This window comes from Oryza glaberrima, chromosome 12 (genome assembly GCF_000147395.1).
Source record: "Oryza glaberrima chromosome 12, OglaRS2, whole genome shotgun sequence".
NCBI lineage: Eukaryota > Viridiplantae > Streptophyta > Magnoliopsida > Poales > Poaceae > Oryza > Oryza glaberrima.
Genome location: NC_068337.1, coordinates 11,030,371 through 11,050,606, shown reverse-complemented (window position 1 = coordinate 11,050,606; position 20,236 = coordinate 11,030,371). Strand labels below are relative to the sequence as shown.

The following is a 20,236-nucleotide window of genomic DNA, read 5'->3' as shown; positions in this document are numbered from 1 at the left end:
CAATCAGATAGTGCCTCCAGATCTTCAAAGCATGAACCACCGCTGCCAATTCTAAATCATGTGTTGGATAGTTTCCTTCATACGGGCGCAACTGCCGCGAGGCATAAGCGACCACTCTGCCCTCTTGCATTAGAACACATCCAAGCCCGTGACGGGACGCATCGCAATAGATTTGGAAGTCTTTCGTCTGATCGGGAAGAATCAGAACTAGAGCAGATACTAATTTCTTCTTGAGCTCCTCGAAACTCTTGTCACACTCGGCTGTCCACTTGAATTTCTCGTATTTCTTAAGCAACTTTGTCCTAGGTCTGGCAATCCTGGAGAAATTTTCAATGAACTGACGGTAATAACCCGCAAGTCCAAGAAAACTCCGAATCTGTGACATTGTCTTAGGCGGGGTCTACTTGGTAACTGACTCCACATTCGATAGATCAACTGCCACACCCTGAGCTGTAATGACGTGACCCAAGAATTTGACCTCTGATAACCAAAAGTCGCATTTGCTGAACTTGGCATAAAGCTGGTGCTCCTGCAACTTCTCGAGTACCAAACGAAGATGTTGCTCATGCTCTTCTTCCGACGTGGAATAGATTAGAATGTCATCAATGAATACCACAACAAACTTATCCTGAAATTCCATGAACACTTTGTTCATCAGGTTTATGAAGAATGCATGTGCATTAGTGAGTCCAAAAGACATAACCGTGCACTCATACAACCCATACCGAGTGGTGAAGGCTGTTTTGGGAATATCCTCTTCCCGGATTCTCAACTGGTGGTAGCCCGATCGCAGCTCTATTTTGGAAAACACTTTGGCTCCTTTCAGCTGATCAAACAGAACATCAATCCGTGGTAAAGGGTATTTGTTTTTGATGGTGACCTCATTGAGTGCGCGATAATCAACACACATGTCACACCCTGAAAATCGCTAAATTATAAATTATTGTGAAAAAGGAATTTTTAGAATTTATTTAATAATTAAAGTAAGTGTTTGAATAGAATCTATGAAAATTTTGAACATTAAATTGAGATAGATAAAATTTTATTAAATATTTTTAGTGTCCATGTATTTTCTGGATTTTTCCCGGAATTATTTGAGCGTTATAAGTATTTTTAATAAATGAAACATCATTTCAGCAATTATTTAAATTAGAAATTCAATTAAAATTCTCCTCCCTTGACTTGGGCTGAATCTGGTCCACTCCTTCCTTACCCTTCGGCCTGTTCTTCCTCTCTCTCAGTCGAAGTCCAGTTTTCATCCCCTGCAATCGGGCCAAGTAAAGAAAATAAGAAAGCCCAGTAAAAGTCTACTTTGCCTCCCCTCGCTACAGTACCTTCATCCTCCTCTAGCCGAGCCTGAACAGAGCCCGAGCCGTGTGCGTGCGCCGCCGCTTCCTTCGCAAAATCCGTCACATCCCGTGCTCCGTTTCCAAAATTGGTTGCAAAAACGGATTCCCCTCGATCTCCTCTACCTTATCCCTAACAAACCCCTTTGAATACCGTTGTATATCGCGTGAATTCGACGCGGTTTCGAGCTCCGTTTTTCCAGCGAACCCTAACTAATCCGCCGCCCCTCCCCTATCTGAGCCGATCTCCTCCTCGTTTGGCTATAAATAGCAGCCCCTCGGCCTCCTCTTCCGTTTCCCCTCTTTTTCCTGAGCCGCCGTGCCCTAGCCGCCTCTCCCCACGCTAGCCTCTCTCTCCGCCGCCGGCTGCCAACACCAGCCGAGTCGCCAACGACCGGGGTTGGTTGTTCAGGTTTGGTTGGGCCTGTGCAGCATGGGTGTGCTGTTCAGTGTTGATTAATATTGATCATTAATTAATCTATTGTTTTACAATTTCTCAACTCTTTGCTAAATGCTGCTTTCGCAAATGAACCCTATATTATGCCATCCTTTGGTATCCTTGTGCACTTGCATACTTGCTGTGTGGCTTGCGGAGTATTCCATGTACTCACCTTGCAATAATCATCAAACCTCAGTTGAAGAAAAAGGATCCAGAAGGAGAAGACGTTTGGCTTATACCCCAGTTGAGCTGCCTGTGGGAGTGGAGCTGAAGCTTCGCTAGGTTTTATTTTTCCGCTGCAGTTTTCTTCATGGTGAGGACTAAGTGCCTCTTATGTAAGTATTTATTCGCTTTAGTTATTTTGATGAATCTGTATATTAAATTGTCAGTTTGTGTAACTCGGTTGATTCCTGGATGAGGGTCTTAATGCACAAATTAGTTCGGAAATTACTTGTGAATTTCTGGGTGTGACAAGTTGGTATCAGAGCCATCTCGACTATAGGTCAAGCCAAACGGTTAAACCCATAAGGACATGTCTTTGCTAAAACAAAAATCTATTTGCAAAAGTCTATTTCCCTCCTTATCCCATTGCTCCTTGTAAAAGCTTTTCTCATCCTCCCTTCCCCGTCTTTCAACTTGCTTTAGATGAATCCCTACAAGGAGAGGTTGGAAAAGATGATGGCACGCTTTGATGAAATTTGGGGTGATCTGCCCAAAAAGATTGATCAGATTAATGAGAGAAGAGAAGCTCTGGAAAGCAAGGCATTATTCTAAAGGAAGCTGAGAAATATGGGAACTATGGTTTTACAAGTGAGCTTTGTCGTATGACGTATGATCTTGGATATGAGGTTCCACTAAAGTACACTAAAGTATCTACTCATGTTGGAGACCAATTGCATTGCAAGACAACTGTTACTCTTGTTTCCGACAAGGAAGATCTTCCCCAGCTATCATTCAATGGCAAGGCTAATTGTTTCTTGTATGCTCGTGAAGGTGTCGCTTCGCCAATTGTTTCTTTTATGCTCGTAAAGGAGTCGCATATGAAGCTTTGTGTCGTCGCGGTCGTCATTTCAAGAATCGTCTGGAGAATTTTACATATCACTACCATCCGAAACATGGTGATGATTTTTGGTTGAATGGTTGTACGCGTACCCAAGGAGAAGATAACCAAACGATTGTGCATATGACTACAATGTTGGATGCTATTGATGACCTCCACACTAATTACAAGACTCAAGCCATAAATCAGAAGCATGCCCAACAGGAGAAAATTGCCAAGCTATAGAAGATGGTTGAACAAATGGAAGACATGTCTCAACCTGAAGATAGTGACACCGCCAAGATGTTGAAATTTACAGAAGCTCGTTTTCCCCAGTATCGCAAAGACACCAATCGTAAGCTCGTTCTTCGCTAGAAGAGGACCTTCGAATTAGATGATGAACTGCAGAAGTTGAAAGGAGAACCTTCATCGGATGAAGATGATTAGGAAGATGTAAAGCCTACTCAAGTTGTCAAGCGTCTCTACACTGGAGTTATTATTTCTCTCATAGAAGGATGATTCCTGTGAAGATGAGTCACTTGAGAAGCCCCAAGTTCAAAGGTAGAATAGAGAAGTTTTAAGCACCTATGGCAGAACCTAAGCTTTACCCTCAAGAGTAGTGGTCTTTTGTTTAGTTAAATCGTTGTGTTAGCTTGCTTGCTTAAGTTTTATTTGTGTGTGTGTGGGTTTTAGCGTATGGGATATATCAAGGGTTGTGATATAACCATACTAGTTCTAGAGTTCAGTTCAGTGTTAAAGAACAACCTATTTCACATCAATAAAAATTAAAGTTTAGTAAAAAAAAATATATATATTCTATTCTGAATCCCCTGCTACTTTCTTAACCCTTTCTATCTCTCTCTTACCTCCTACCTAAGAGAATGGATTTAAGCAAAGGAAGTTTTGTGCTCATCAGTGCCAGTGGTTTTAATAACAAGTTAACAGTTAAGGAACAATGTGTCTGGATCTCCAAATAAAATTCATCCTGATGCTGATGTGGACAACACAATCAGTCATCCAAGGAAAGTTAAAAGTCAGAAGCTCAAGGGATACCATTGAAAAAAATTTCAAGAGAATTCTTTACATTTGGTCTCATTCGGTTTAAGGTTCCAAGTTTGATGTGAGCAAGAGTCATGAAGGAATAAGAAAGATAAAAGCTTACATCTATGTCATCAAGATGATTATTATCACTACAGTGTGGTTTATAGAAGGAATGATTATATCAAGGTGTCTGAAAGGACAATTCTTTTTGCACTATTTTTAAGTCAAGAGAATAGTGTCAGTAAGGCTAAGACATTAAACAATGAGGAATGTAAAGAGATGTTGATTTAGAAGAAAAAATAGCAAGAAGATTCAATTCTCACGTGTTCAATGTGAAGTAAATGGAGGATAAAGTTTGCATTGTTATGTTAAAGTGAACACATTAAGTAGAGCAATTATTCATGTTATCATGGTAATGGAATATCAAGTGAAGGCTCGGTTCATAAAAGATTTGTCTTTCGATTAATGGAATAGATCAGGAGATAATGATTGCTAGCCCAATTCAGTAATAGTCAGGCTCGTGAAGGATGACAAAAGTTGTAATCGATCATTGGACGATTTCTTGTTGATGGCAGTAATCATGACATTATTTCTGTTAATAGTAACCAAATAATATCGTCAGATGTGATCAGCAAAAGTATCATCAACAAAGGTTCAAGTTTGTATATGTTTTGGTTTGAGTAAGAAGATAGCGAATGAAAAGGAATGCACCCCTTTCATGTTGAGGGATTGGTATGTGTTAATTGTTTGAGTCAAGATATTTTTGGAGAGACTATACTAAAGATATGCTTTTGTCTGGACTAAATAATGTGAAGCAGTTTCTAAGGGAAGCTTGTCATTGAAATTTCCATATCAATAGTCAATCAAGTAAGATGGATATTATCAATAGATGGTTGCACATATGATTCTACCCTGGATGGTTGCAGTAAAAGCCATGAGAATTGGAGCAAGTTCGAAGTGTAATAACAACTGATGCAAGATGTCAGTCACCACAATATTCTCTATTGCATCTTGATTAGATTATAAGTAAAAGGACGAGTTAACTACGTTACCATTTACCCAAATGGATGAAAGGCCATCCAATGTCTATATTGCAAAGGATTATAATAGTTCAAGAGATTTAAATGGTTCGCGTTTTCATGAATAAAAAAAATGGCTCTGATAGGTGCAGTAATGGATAGTCAGAGGATAAGATATGGATCTAAGCAATCAGTTCATTCATGTATTCCTGTTTGTCAAAGATATATGAGATTCAAAGTTGTTTTATGGAATGCTAGTCTGTTTAAAGGTTGTGGAATCACTTAAAGAGAGTGAGACTATGGATTCTACGATGTTGTATTGGAATCTTATAATTGCCACATGAACCTTAATATTTATCGAAGGTTAGAGGTGTACTCATGTGAAATGGATGTTTATGGCAACTCAGGAAAACGAGAATAAAGACGAAGTGATAATTAAGCAAGGAATATAATGTCGTAGTGGAAGTCCCCTACACCAGAGGTTACTTGAAAGCACTAAAGAAGGTTTATACTCTACTAATATGGTACAAGGACAAGAATGGTTTGCTTGTCGACATACAAGTTTTGACGAATCACTACAAAGTTTTTGTGAGATAGCAGATGGATCGTTTTACCAGTTACACATACACCAATGGGACAAAGATGATCGTTGACATCACTACTAGGTTAATCTGAAGTATGAAGATGATAACAAGGAGAAGGATACATATAAAGGTGATAAATAAAGAGTCAATTGAAATGGAACAATAATCCCCAGGATAGTTAGATCAAGTGTGGAGTTCTTTAATTCAAGGTATTTTGGAACTGCACAAGCCATAAAATACTGTTGCAAAGTGGTTTGCATCGATGTTAGAATAAATGTCTTGTCAGTCTGCCTGCAAGATTGATGGCAAACCTATACAAGAAGTTGTATTGGAATCTAGAACCTAAAAGGTTAAGAAGTCACCGTTACAGGAAATAATTCAATAATATTTGAGATAGAAACAATAATTGTTTTCACTGTAAAAAGATGAACGGCGGATCAAAGAAGATACTTCAAGATCAGCTGTCAATTAAAGTATTTGTAAGCCCGGATTAAGAAGGCTCAGATATTTCGTTAATATACTTTATGGATAAGAAACTTGTTTCCATATATAAGATAAGAGGAAATCGTTTTACTATGGAAGGTTGTATTCGGTCAAATGTTAAATGTTGTTTTTCTCAGAAAGGTGAAATCATGAGAACTAAATCAACTTCAGTGATAAGTGAGGTTTCTATGGACTTAATAAAGTCCAGGGTGCTCAGAGAAGAAGATAGACCAAACCCTATCGTATTCACACAAGACTTTGTGATTTGAGATCTCTCAGTCAATATTCTAAGGGTCGAGAGGATAATGTTTTCAGTAAAATTGACCTATCAATATCTGCATAAGGATTAAGTTAAGTGTTATGTTCTATTGGAAAAAAAAAGTCAGAGAAAGGTATGTTAGATTGGCTAGTTAGTTTGACAGAGTGGTCAGTGAAGGATTGCCCTACCCAATTTCTTGCTAGCCGTTCCAAATCTCGTGAACCGGTCCTTAAGTGCCATGGGCGCGACCAACAAAACCATGCACCCACAGCCCACCATTTAGTTAATTTTTAATTTACCAACACCGGAGCGGTGGCACTAAACCAACATCAACACTAAAACCTGAAGTCTAATCATTAATGTGATTTTCCCCATGGTGTGCTAGTTGAACTAAGCATGGCTAAGCAATCTCTAGTCCAACATCTAGTCATGTTATATCCCAAGCTAACAAAGGAGCAAGGTACAAAAATAGCATGGCTGTAACAGTAGGTAAACATCCCATAGTAACATTATAAAACAATGCAGTATTTAAGGGAAAACGGTAGAGCATTTGCAATATAAGATCAACATGTTCAAGTGACAAGCATGACTTGCCTTGCTCTGCTGCTGGAGGAACCTCGGCGACTATTTCAAAGTACACCGGAGCGTCGGGAGAGCCGGAATCTAAGCGACATAGAAAGCAAACAATACAAACAGGCTATAAGACTACTGAAACAGAGAACAAAACCATTTTTAATGGATTCTATGCATTTTTCTTGATTTTCTGAGACTTGAATGGGCTTAAACGGAGCTCGGATGAATTAGATATGAATTTTAGAAGATTCACTGTGTTTTTACTATAAACAGAAAAATCCTTAATTGATTTATTGCGCAATAATTAAATTCGCGGGGAGAGAGGTGGCGGCGCCAACATGCGGGCCCCACATGGCAGTGACTCGGGGGGGGCGGTCCACGGTGGACTAGGTCCACGGACCGGGGAGGAGCGGCGCACCACGTGGTGCACACGTGGCGCCGACGCGGCGCACACATGGCGGCCACTTGGCAGCCACGTGGGCGGCGGGGTTGGATGGCCCCGATCTACCGCCCGATAGATCGGACAGCGGAGGCGGCTCGCGGCCGGGCGCGCACGGGCACGACTCAAGCCGACCCGGCGGCCGTGGCGCGCGGCAGCGCAGCGTGACGCGACGGCGACGCAAGGCGGCGAGCGGCCAACGGCGGAGAGCGGCGGTGACCAACGACGTGCGGCGGCGCACGCGAGTGACGGCGGTGTGACCCCGAGCGGCAAGGCAGCGGCACTAAGAGGGAGAGGGGGAATGACGACAGGGATATGCTCACCGGGGTTCGGCCGGAACGAGGGGGTGACGGCGAACGGCGGCAAGGTGACCGGGGGACGACGGCGAATGGCGGACGGTCTCCGGAACCACCTAGCGAACAAGATGAGAGGGGTTAGAGGGAGAGAGGAAAATGGGAGAGGGCGAAGACGCTGGCCGAAGGCAGCGGCCATGGCAGTGCTCACCGGCGCACGGGGCAGAGAGGGTTCCGGCGGTGGATTCCGACGGAGGAGAGGTGGACGGGACGGCCCGCACGACGGTGAACGCGACGGCGTCGACGGCGCGGCTCGGCACGGCGGCTAGCGGTGGCCGGAGAGGCGGCGGCGGCGGAGAGGAGGGCGACGGCGCTAGGGCGATAGAGAGCACGGGAGAACTCGGCGAAATGGGGAAAAAGAGAGAGGGGAGGGCGGTGATGCTTAAATAGGGGAGAGGTGGCTCGGACGTGGCCGGGAGTGGCCCGATTTCACCGGCCGACGTGGGGAGGTGGAGGTGGAGAGAGAGGCGGGATTCGAAAATCGAATCCCAGCCGTCTCGAGAGCGGGCGCGGGCGGGAGAGAGGGGGAGTGGGCGCGGGAGACGCGGGCGACGTGGGCAACGTGGCCCGGAAGACGCGGGAGCGAGGGCGCGGCGGCGGTTGTGGGGCGCGGCGGCGCCGGCTGGAGGTGGGAGACGGGCCCGATAGGTGGGCCCCACCTGTCGGCGACCCGAAGGGAGGAGGCGGCTGGCTCAGCTGGGCCTCGGCCTTCGGTCGGCCTAGCGGGGAAGGGGGGAGAGGAAGAGAATGGGCCGGCGGCCCATTCGAAAAGGAAAGAAAAAGAGGGAAAAAGAAAGAAAAAGAAGGAAATGAATTTCCAGGGAATTAAATATTGCTTGTGCTCATTTTTAATTGGTTAAAATTATTTCCAGAGCTCTGAAAATTCCACTAAAAATCTTGTTAGTGTATTTCGATATGTAGAACTCAAGAAAAATCCCACATGCCAGTTCCGATTATTATTTGCATTGATTTATTAGGGTTTCACTCTTGCTTTTACACCGGTATTTTCTTGAGACCATTTATAAATTCAATTTAGGCTTGGGAGAAGAACTTCAGGGTGTGACACCTCGCGATTCCCAACCCTAACCGCCGTCTCCCCGCCCCAAAGGTCTCCGGCGCGTGCTCCCCCCAACCACTGGCGCCGATTCCCAACCCTAACAGCCGTCTCCCCGCCCCGAAGGTCTCCGGCGCGTGCTCCCCCCAACCACCGGCGCCGATTCCCAACCCTGCACGCCGGAAGCTCTCCCATCGCCAGGTACAAGATGATGACATTTAATTGTTGGCAAGTTACTCCAAGGTGTTTGTTCTTCTGATGGTTAAAAGTGTAGTATAAACTGTGCAACTACAATCATTGCATCCCGTTCGTATCCATGGCTACAAAGTGCTAGCATCAGGATACATATATTCTTCTTTTATTGTCAAGCAGTTCATGAGCACCAATCGATCCATTCTTTTTCTGATCATGTTGTGCTAATGTATATTTGTTCAGATTTACATGCCATTTGGGTTCACATGTTCATAGTTATCAAATATTTCTGTCATTAGAGTAGCTGGACTGACAATCATTTGTAGTTACAGTGGTATATTTGGCAGAAATCTCACATCTTAATATCTCAAAATTAAAGTAACAATACTCAAATAAACTTTTCCTCATGATTTCTATTGTGCTTTAGGTGTTATATATAATTTTGAGATACCGGTCACGCCAACGCCGTCTTCTCCCTACTTCACCCATAGGTACTGCTTCATTGCTTCCGCTCCCACCTTCCTCTTCTCTTTTTGATTCTGAACTTTATATGATCTATCATGTGGTAGCTAGGTCTTTTTTTTTTGGAATCAGACTATTTACAATAAAAGCAATAGGTTTGCTATGAGTGTAACGTCAGAGCACATGGATCATGAACAAACACAGATAATTTCCCTCTGTTTTCCTGAAAGTTATTTTGAACCAATATAAGGATCTGTTCACATGCATCAAGAGGACTAAATATGTTATTATGTTGGATGTTTGAGATCCTACGGTACAACATCCCACAAATTACAATAACAAGTATCCATCTCCATGAGAAATTGTGTATTCATATGCAATATTAATAATCCATTCTAAGCCTGTTTTTCAAAATATATCTTTAGGTATATATAATTCCTCAACATTCGCAAACTATATTATCTACTCTGTGGGTCTATACATTAACATCCTTTCATATTTAACCTTATTTCTTAGTCATAGGTTGGCGTTGGCCCTGCTAATGACTAAACTTTATATTTTTCAAGTGACACCCTTAATAGTGCTCTGACCCACTCTATTTTCCACCTGAAGAACATTTCTCTCTCTATAGTTTGCATAATCATGAAAACATCACCTAACCTTGCAAATATGCCTACTGAATTCCTTGAAGGTAGTGATATTCCTAGACTGAATATTCAGTCATGTTATTTGAAAATGTCCTGTTGCGATGTTGGTTGCATCCTCTTACGGCAAATTCCTTGGAACATATATGTAAATTTTGCGACATCGTTTCCCAGTCGCAATCCTTCAGTTGCGCCTTATGTTGTACTGGGAGAACATATTTAACCATAAACTTTGTCTTACATGTTCGCACTATGAATCATCAGGTTTATCATTTATATAGTTAGGGTTACCGTTCTATGTTGTACTCTACCACATTATAATTATTTTTCATCCTCATTTTTTCTATGTTCTCTGCATGAAGTCTCAAGGGTTACGGCAGAATGTCCTAATGATCCTCAATCTGTGTATAATGACAGGGTGAAACGACAGTTGAAGGTTACTAGAGCGTTTGGTGCAGTCTTTCTAAATAAGGTAACTTTACAGCTTATTTAAGTCCATGTCTGTTGTTCAACTGTTGTTCAACTGCTATTTGTTTTGAGGATGGTAAAAGAAATTGTCTAAACATCTACAAATTGGAGCATCTAATTTGGTTGAGGATGTCCAGCTATCTGATTATGAAATCTTAGGCCAGGGTTACATCTTAATCTTCAGACTATACCCTGACAGTGACAGTGAACCCTGTTTCTCGGAATACTTTTATTCCACGTCATGTTATTATTTTAAATTATATATTTTAAAATTTGAATTGTCAAATGTCACCCGTAGTGTTTGTACGGGCAATATATATATATATATATATATATATATAGACACACACATGTGTGGGTGTGCCAGTGCTGACTTCAAATATTAAGATGTGAAGTTTAGTATTTATATTCCTCCATTGCAAACTTCAGTTTATTATTTATATGCTCTTGCTTTTATAATTAAGCATCACAGTTTAAAAATAACTGTTTTTATATCCTGACTCTTACTGTTGGCTCAGATACAAGTGAAGCTATTTGTGTGAGCTCTAGCTGTACCAAAATCTCTCGAGTTACATTGTTGAACAAAGTTGGTATTGGCTGTGCAACCAGATCAGTCGCACAGGACTTTGTCCAAATTGTGTGTCATTCCTAATGGATGCATAAACAATAATAAAACTTTTGTATGCGATATGTGTTTGATCCTATGAAGAATGTGAGGGGGATTTGGGTGATCTCACCAGCTTGTTGGCTCTTACATCGCATGATTTACAGTGTGTAAAAAAACATGACGTGCTCTGTAAGAATTGATGAGTCTTGTTCAATATAAAAGCAGAACTATCGATATGCCGTGGATGAACATCCCTTGTTTGGATTAATTTGCATCAATTTAGACTCGATTGTTGTCATCCCTTGACGTAGTACTATGATTTTTCATGGTCAATCATTATTGCTGGCTAAATGGATAATTTGGATCGTATTATTACAGGATGTGTGTTTTTTTTTCTATAAATCATGTGCACGTACTACAAACTCATTAATAACATAAAGTAAACATTAGGTACGCATGGATGCAAATCGCCATGAAAGTGGAGTGCGCGAAGCCCTTGGAGATATAACGAATCACTATAAAGGTGTAGTATACTGGATAGTGGGTTTTATGTAAGATATGTATTGTCCTTTTGTATCTAACTTTATTATTTAAAAACGCAGGTCGTGTGAATGAAAATGGATTATTCAATGAATCCCAGCGTAAGAATGAAGAAAAAAACTTTAAACAACGCATCTGGCGTGCAAATACGGAGGCTCAGAAGAATAGTAATACCATTCATACGCAAGAGATGCCTATTTTAGGGTCCGAACTATGTCATAATGGAGAAAACAAGGTTTCTGAGATTACCACCTCAGCAAAGAGGGAACAAAATAACAGCTATCTACGTGAATGGCGTGCAAGAAAGAAGGTTAAATCAAGTGGTTGCAGTATTGTATCTCCTATCATGCCAACGCAAGCAACAATTCTTACCCCTGCAGAACACAATGAAGATTGTGATGTCCGACAATCTTCAATGTGTGACAAAGATAAGAAAAGATTAGAGAGGAATATATACCAACGTGAGTACCGTGCAAAGAAGAACGCGGAGAAAGTCGAAGTTAACAAATCGAGTGCTACACCAACCACCAGGCGGAGAAGCATTGCCTGGACATACAATTTTGGGTAAGTTTTTATAATTTACCCAATATTGATTCTTTTGCTCATATTTTAAACAATTATTGTACATCATATAGACTGCTACTGGATTTGGTATAAGTCTAATGTTCCATAAGGATATAGATCTTGTGGGGTCAGTTGGTAGCTGGTCGAAAATCCATTATGAAGTTGCAAAATGCAAATCGGTAAGCTAGCTATCGTTTGTTCTTATTTGAATGTGTTTTTTATATTATCTTGACGGTTGACTTTTTCTAGATTCTTATACCAGTATGTGCTGTTGGAAGCTATATCTTGGTCATACTGGACCAAGAAAGTAGAACACTTTATCTTCTAGACCCTAATCCACTAAATCCAATGTATGAGAACAACCCAACTATGAGATATACCAAAAAATTGTTAAATGACAGAGCCATGCGTGTGGCATGTCCTGGCTCTAGGTGGACTGACGATATTGACTTGTGGCGCCATATATATGTCACAAATCCAGTGGCTGACTCGTAAGTTTTCTTGTATAATCTTGTTTGATCCAATAAATTATTTTTGTCTAACGCATGGTACCTAACTATTCAAATTTCATAGGAATTTGTCGGGTTGTCTCGTACATCTGTTCATGCGATCCTGGAAAGATGGAGCACTTCATTTGCCGTCTTTTAAGGTCATTCTGTCTAGCATTGGCATTTAGAATATTATATTTTATTTTATAATACAGTCATTTCTTTTATAAACATATGCATTTGCAGGATGTTGACGAGCTAAGGAAACAATTTTTGCTACATATACTGATGTACGAGCAAAATGAGTGCGCAAGCAACATTCCTAGCGGCGCACGAGATTTTCTTCACTGTATCGCAAATGCAAAACATTAGAATAGTTATTCTTTACCTATGGGGTGTATTCTATACATAACAAATGCTTTATTTAAATAATGGAATAACTCTATACTTCTCTAACATATTTTTATGCGTATATTGCCTTTTATATTGTGTACATAGGGTATATTATATATATAATTAAGTCATGTAAAGTTTTACTGTGCCCACGTAATATCATAGAATGCACCTTACATGAAATATATGTAATGTACTATATGAATTTGATTAAAGTTCAAATGCACAGATCATATAAAAATATTTTTTGGTAACATGAAATTTTTTTAAAGATACAGTTAATAGAATTGCACCGTAGCATTTAGCACGGGCATATTACTAGTACAATATAGTACAATAGAGCCTCTTATAATTCAGCTCAAGCTTGAAAGTGTGTGTGAGAGTGAATGAAGTCTATTTATAGGACATGTATGACGGTTATAGGAAGGGGAATTGTCCGAAGTGCCCCTCAACTACCATCAGGAGTGCATCTGGACCATCCCTGCCAAACCCCAGGATCAACGGTGTTGATCAGGGTTCGGTCGAACCTGGTGGTTCGGCCGAACATGGGCTGGCCCATCTGGTCCTCAGCTTCGGCCTACCTCCTCTCCTGGTCCTACTTTATCCATTTCTCAAAGTTTTGGGCTGACTCTCTGGTATTTTGATATACAATCCATCCTTGTATGGATACATACTTCTCCTCACTTTAGTCCAGATTTCCTCCCAATCTCATGGTTTATCACCTGCATACAAATATACACCAACACTTGTGGAATATATGAGATTAAGAACCGATCACTATGTTGGATGTTTTATTATCTGAACTTTATGTAGATGTTGGCGGTATAGAATTGGCATTTAATAGTTGCCAACAGGTTCCTGACGATGCTGCCCCCACCCTGACGCCCCACGAAGCCCAGGCCTCGAGGCCCAAGGGGGTCGACCTCGACCCCCCACGACAGGTTGCCTGGATGGCCGACATCCGGGCATACCTTGGCAGTCGCACTCTTCCTGAGGATCGTGCAAAAGGCGAGAAGCTCGCGCGCATCTCCAAGCGGTACATGCTAGTAGAAGGGACCCTCTACCAGCGCGGTGCCAATGGAGTCCTCTTGAAATGCATCCCTCGGGAACAAGGCATCGAGATCATCGGCGATGCTCATGAGGGGGAATGCGGGGCCTATTCGGCCTTGCGCACTTTGGTCGGTAAAGCCATTTGGCAGGGCTTTTACTGGCCAACCGCGCTCTAGGACGCCCAGGACTGGGTCCGACGATGCAAAGCTTGCCAGTTCATGCCAAGTAGACTCATCAGCCAGCCCAAGCCCTGCAGGTCATCCCGTTATCTTGGCCCTTTGCGGTCCGGGGTTTGGACATCCTAGGGCCCTTCAAGGCGACCCGAGGCGGGTATCAGCATCTGTATGTCGCCATCAACAAATTCACCAAGTGGCCTGAAGCTTACCCGGTCATCAAGATCGATAAACACTAAGCGCTGAAGTTCATCAGGGGCATCACATCCCGATTCGGAGTGCCGAACCGTATCATCACGGACAATGCACCAAATTCACCAGTGAGCTATTTGGTGACTATTGCGACGACATGGGCTTCAAGTTATGCTTCACCTCACCCGCCCACCCCAAGAGCAACGGCCAAGTCGAGCGCGCAAACACTGAGATCCTCAAAGGCCTCAAAACCAAAATGTACAACGTCCTCAAGAAGCATGGGGACTCGTGGACCGAGGAACTGCCCGCGGTGCTGTGGGCCAATCGGACCACCTCGAGCCATGCGACAGGAGAAACCCCTTTCTTCCTGGTATATGCTGCTGAGGCGGTCCTACCTATGGAGCTCTCCCTAGGCTCGCCTCAGGTTGCGCTGTACAACGAGGCGGATCAGGACGAGCTCCATCGCGACGACCTCAACTATTTGGAAGAGCGAAGAAGGCGCGCGGCCCTTCGGGCAGCGCGCTACCAACGGAGCTTGCGGCGCTATCATCAGCGCCACGTCCATGACTTTGTCCTCCACTACGTCCAATCGTGCTTAGGATTGAGCAAACTTTCACTAATGTGGGAGAGACTATACAAAGTGATCGGTGTCCCCCGGCCAGGTTCGGTTCGATTGGCCATGGAAGACGGCACATAACTGCCTAATCCCTGGAACATCGAACATCTTCGCCGCTTCTAGCCATGACATCGATTGTCTTTTCTTTTGGGCTCGATCCAACCCCCGCACACCCCTCGGGCTGTGAGGGCTTGGCCGGGGGCTACCAATATCAATATCTGTATCTCACCATCTCTCTAGCAATAAATCCACTTATTTAATCAAAGCTGTTGTGTAGGGGTGACTTGTGCTTAGCAGGTCTCCCGAGGTGATGGCTCTGCCCCTCGCCGCTTAGGTGCCGGGGGCTAATCACGAACCCTCTTCCCTTATCCGAACGAGCGACGGTGGGAGGGGGGGGAGGTGGGAGTGAAGGTACGAAAAGAGCGGTCCACTTGTAAGAAAAGTAATTAAGCGGTTTCCCTATTCTCCCCTGTCACATGCATGCACAGATCAAAAGAGTGCAGGCATGCGAGGATGGAAGCTTATATACATCCACTAGGGGCAGCGCGAAGGCCTAGAGTCAACCATGTCCATCACAAAAGCACAATAACAAGAAAAAAGAAAAAGGGCAAACACGGGGTGCCCGGACCTCCGAGTCTGGTGCCACTGATGACTTCGTCGCAGTCTTCATCGCGCCGTCGCTGTCGCTGCTGCCGCCCGAGGGCAACGCAAGGGTGAATCGAGGGTCCGTGCCCTCGAAGCTTGCCACGATCACGTCCGCCGCCACCGGACCTCCGCTCGAGCCGCCTCTTCGGTGCCTGGGGGAAAGTCCTCGAGAGCGCGTCAGGGGAGGAACTCGGAGTTGCGGACTTGGTAACTCGCCAGGATGACCTCCACCGTAGCCCGCGCCAGCGAAGCGGACGACGACTTAACATCCGCGTCAACCTCCCCCTGTAGTTTCTCCAGGTTGATAGCCGTCTCGTCCAGCCGATGTGCGAGCGCCGGCCTGGTGGCTGGTAGCTTCTCGTCCCAGCGCCTTGAGATGCCCACCCGGCGTCCCACGTGCTCTAGCCGCTCGATGGCGTCGTGATGGAGGCCAGACCCCACGTCGTTGGCAAGACGAAGGGCCCCGATCTCCCCGGCCTAGCCTTGTGTCAAGCGCTCCAGGGCGGCGAGAGCGTCCTGAGCTGTGGCGAGCCGGTCTGCCAGGTCAACGTCGTTGCGCTACTTGCGCGACGCCAGCGCTTTCTCCGTGGCCTCTAGCTCAGACACCCACATGGAGGGGAAGGTGACTCAGACCCAGAGACCTTCCGCTTCGCCATTGGGTCGGCGGCCGGGCCTGTGCTGGCCCCGTGGCTTGAGCTAGACACCCTGGAGCTGCCACCGCCGCCGCTAGAGCCGCCGACCTGATTGCCGCCCGCGCCTGCGCTGCTATTCCCTGCTCCGTCGTCGCGGCCACCCCCGGCAGCTGCCCTGCGGCCCCGACCCCTGGCCGTGCCGACCGCCATCATCACGGCCAGGATGCTATCCCGGTCGCGTCCCTGCGGAGGGGGAGGATCCCGTCGGGGATCAAGGTTGGGTCGATGGTGTCCAGGCTCAACACCCGACGAACCACCGCCCTCGCGTCCTCCTCGCTCCACTCCCGGCGTTCGCCCACGTGGGTGCGCATCGGGTCGTTGTACCTGGTATACGCCCACGCACCACGGGACTGCTCTTGAAGAGGCATGATGCGGTGGCGGAAGTAGTCGCCGAACACCATCGTCGCCGTCAAGCCCCAGCTCCACAGGCCCCTGAGATGGTCCCGGACCACGTCGTACTCCTCGCCCAGCTCCGCGACCGCTTGCTAGCCCGCGGATCGCTCAGGTGGGCCGGCAGGGAGTCGGAGACGGAGGTGGTCGGGCAGCGCGATGTAGAACCAGTCTCTCTTCTAGTCATCCCATTGCTTGCGGAGGTGGCTCTCGATGTACTGCCCCATCACCCCTGCGCGGGGCTGGAAGTAGCATCTTCCCACCATCGTGGGCTGCTGCAGTTGTGGGACGAAGAAGTATTGGAACAGCCGCATGGACGGCCTCACCCTGATGAACATCTCGCACAAATGCACGAAGATGGCCAGGATTATCACGGCGTTGGGGGTGAGGTGTAGGGTGTGGATCTCGTGGAAGTCCAACACGTCGTGGAAGAAGCTGGTGAATGGCGGGATCAGTCCCGCCATGGCGAAGGACAGGAGGTGCACGGACCGCTCCAGGTATCGCGGGCGCAGCCATGACTCCGTTGCCCTCATGGCGGCGTCCTCTGGCATGTACTTGCGGACGAAGCTCATGTGCTTCTCCGCTGTGAAGCGTGAGGCGAGGAGGACGGCGTTGCCGGCGTCTTGTGCCATGACAACGGCGAGATGGGCGGGTGTTGGATAAGAGAAATGTAGTGGTCGAGATGGAACGCAGGGGGCTGAGGTGCGTGGATGCGAGAGCGAGAGTGGCGAAAGGATGGAGAAGGGATTCCCTTCCCCCTCCCTCTTATGTCCACCTCACCAGCGCCTGCCTCCTCGTTTCCCGCAACCACTGCTGCCGCCTCCTCGTTTCTCGTGCCCTCTTGTCCCATTAGCCCCACTAAATCCATGTCCCGTGTTTAATGCGCCTGACAGCGGCGTAACCGATGCAGAGCGCACGATGATTACAGATGTGGCCAGGCGTGCCTGCCGATAACCCCGTTCCGCGCACCTGGCAGTTGCGCAGTCGATGCGACGGCGGTAATGATTTCGAGTGCAGCCAGGCGGGACCTCCGGCTTTTTCGGTTGGCACGCCCCCGTGTGTGGCGCGGTTACCAGCGAGTGAATCATCATCACGGCGAGCGCTTGGACCGCACGCATAGATGATGACCACTCCGAGTTCCCCACGGGGCTCAACATCATGAGACGGGAGTTACGTGGCACCGTGCCAGACCACCCCAAGAGGGGCACGGTCAAACGTAGTGCGGGAGGCTACTGTCGATGATATGGGCCTGGGGGTACCCACGCTGAGGGGAAGAAGAGTTCTTTCTCCCAGCAACAGGGCTGAGTGGTCTGGACCCTCCGTAGGGGGGACAGACGCGCGGGTAATAAATAGCCAGGAGGCGCCTGATTCTTCATAAGGGGCTTGGGGTATCTTGTCGCACCCCTCGGGCCCGAGGTTCTGAGTTACCCCGAGGCCCTCGCTCGGCTGCCATGTGGCGGCTGCGTGGGTGGAGATAGGGGTGCCTCCTGGCGCATTGACGGGTGGCGCCCCAACCGCACCCCATCGTATTTAATGCGGCGTGGCTGGTCGTGCGCCACCCAGCGATTGACGTGCATCAATCGCCTTGACCAGGTTGTGACTGGCCACCAGCGAATGGGACAGGTGGCAACGCGCCCACGACCTGCCCTGTGTCAGGCGGCGTGGGGGCAGGTATGCCCCGTCCCATCCACGGCTAAGGATCGACGCTCATCCGGTGCGTCCCGTGCGCGTGAGCCCTCAAAAGTCTCTAGGAATTTATGAAGGAATGACATGGGGTGTCCCCCTTGTTAGGAGAAGGACGGCGCTGGGGCCCACCTGAGGACGATTGGCCGCCTTACTTTCGGCCTAAGGCATGGGCGGCAGCTCGACCTTGGCCGATGTGGGCCCCTCTCTAGGAATGAGAGGTGTAGAGGCGGTGCATGTGGTATCCCCTTGAACTACAAAAGGAGGACCTTGCCCACTGAGCGAGGGGACGACTCTTGGAAGCTTGAACCCTAGGAGAAGATGAGCCAAACATCTCTCTGGTTTGGGATCCCTTGTAACAGCTTAAACATAAATCTACACACAAGAGTAGGGTATTACGCTCCCTAGCGGCTCGAACCTGGATAGTCTCCTGTCTTCCTCTCGATCGCCACTGACCTCGCTAGCTTAATCCACGACGAACATATGCTCTTGATCATCGCGCCCAATCCGCTGTCTGAACTCACAAAGGGGGGCCTCACGTCCTCCCGCTAGAGAGGATCACTCCTTGATAGGAACTAACATCTTCTACTCTTTGGTTGGCTTTCAATGGAGTTTGTTTATTTGTCCAAATATAATAGCATGAATAAGAGCATCTCCAATAGCCTCTCTAAATGATTTTAAATTTTAGCAATTCTACCCAACAAAACATGTTCCAATAGCCTATCCAACCCACTTGCCAAGCTATTCGGCTGGCCAAAACCTCCTCCTCACTGGCCAAATTTGACCACTTTATTTGGCTGACCAATGGTGGGGCCCACACTACCAATATCTCTTTCATCTATCTCTCTCTCTCATCTATCTCTTTCCCAACTCATCTCGATGCCGACACATTGCTACGAGGGGCGACAAGTGCAGCAAGCCTGGCAAGGAGGCACGAGAAGGGGCATGTGGGTGGAACATGGCCGACCGTGGCTACGACGGCGCAGAGGAAGCCCATTCTTGGTATTTATTAACGTCACAGATAAAATCCGCAAGCGCACGAAGAATACCGATGTAGATGTAGCACTTCACCTAGGAGTATTTCCAAAGTATCGAATCCAAAGGGAACGTGTGTGTCAACTATTTCGCCGGTTCATCCAAGGACATGATGCTAATGTAGGCAGAGGGTAGAGAGGAATTACTAGGAAGAAACAGTGTCTACAGAAAGCTTAACTTTAATACTAATGATACTTCGAGCACTGGCAACCCGCTGTTCCCAGATGTCGCTCTACTATGTACCCAGACAGGGAGGACTTAAGTGTTCTTGAGGGCTGTCACCACCTCTATACCCACTTCTAACGAACTGCGGGATACGAAGCAATAACTGGAAATTAATCACCTAGACACCACTTCTATGCAATTAATAACTACTTCAGTGTTTGTAACTCACTAAAGTAATCACTATAATAAAGTTGTTTATAGTGAACTAACTAATAGATAATTCTTACTAAATAAAACTTAATTAATCAAAAGAATATTTCTATTAAAATGAGAGTAATTAACAGAGCAAAAGAAATAGGAGAGGATTACCGACAACTCCGGAATTCCTTCGACTTCTTACACTTTACAGTATTGTACAATAGAGCCTCTTATAATTCAGCTCAAGCTTCAAGTGTGTGTTACAAGTGTGGCATGAGAGCTCCTTAAATAGCCCTCCAATGATGGTTAAAATAGTTGAAAATGTCTGAAACGCCACATAACCATCCTTGGGGAGAGATCCTAGACGTCCACGTGTAAAGCCGAGATGGATTGGGCTTGATGGCGGTTTG

At 46.1% G+C, this 20,236-nt stretch overlaps 2 protein-coding genes and 1 long non-coding RNA gene across 4 annotated transcripts; all 3 read left to right on the top strand.

Moving 5' to 3' along the window:
• The first annotated feature begins 1,985 nt into the window (after positions 1-1,985).
• LOC127757823 (uncharacterized) lies at positions 1,986-11,337 on the top strand. 2 transcript variants are annotated; one of them, XR_008013543.1, is made up of 5 exons: positions 1,986-2,098; positions 8,612-8,830; positions 9,249-9,312; positions 10,345-10,399; positions 10,914-11,337. It is a non-coding gene; the product is annotated as an uncharacterized LOC127757823 (long non-coding RNA). The 2 variants fall into 2 exon arrangements; XR_008013542.1 differs by having other exon boundaries at positions 1,986-2,120; positions 10,914-11,336.
• Positions 11,338-11,833: 496 nt separating this feature from the next.
• On the top strand, positions 11,834-13,012 carry LOC127756270 (uncharacterized). Its single transcript, XM_052281653.1, has 6 exons — positions 11,834-11,852; positions 11,971-12,041; positions 12,178-12,285; positions 12,356-12,597; positions 12,680-12,755; positions 12,841-13,012. Exons 1-6 carry the CDS (start codon positions 11,834-11,836, stop codon positions 12,964-12,966), a joined length of 642 nt encoding a protein of 213 aa, XP_052137613.1. The 3' UTR covers positions 12,967-13,012.
• Positions 13,013-13,937: 925 nt separating this feature from the next.
• Positions 13,938-15,099, top strand: LOC127756269 (uncharacterized). The gene is made up of 2 exons (XM_052281652.1): positions 13,938-14,023; positions 14,532-15,099. Exons 1-2 carry the CDS (start codon positions 13,938-13,940, stop codon positions 15,097-15,099), a joined length of 654 nt encoding a protein of 217 aa, XP_052137612.1.
• The last annotated feature ends 5,137 nt before the right edge of the window (positions 15,100-20,236 follow it).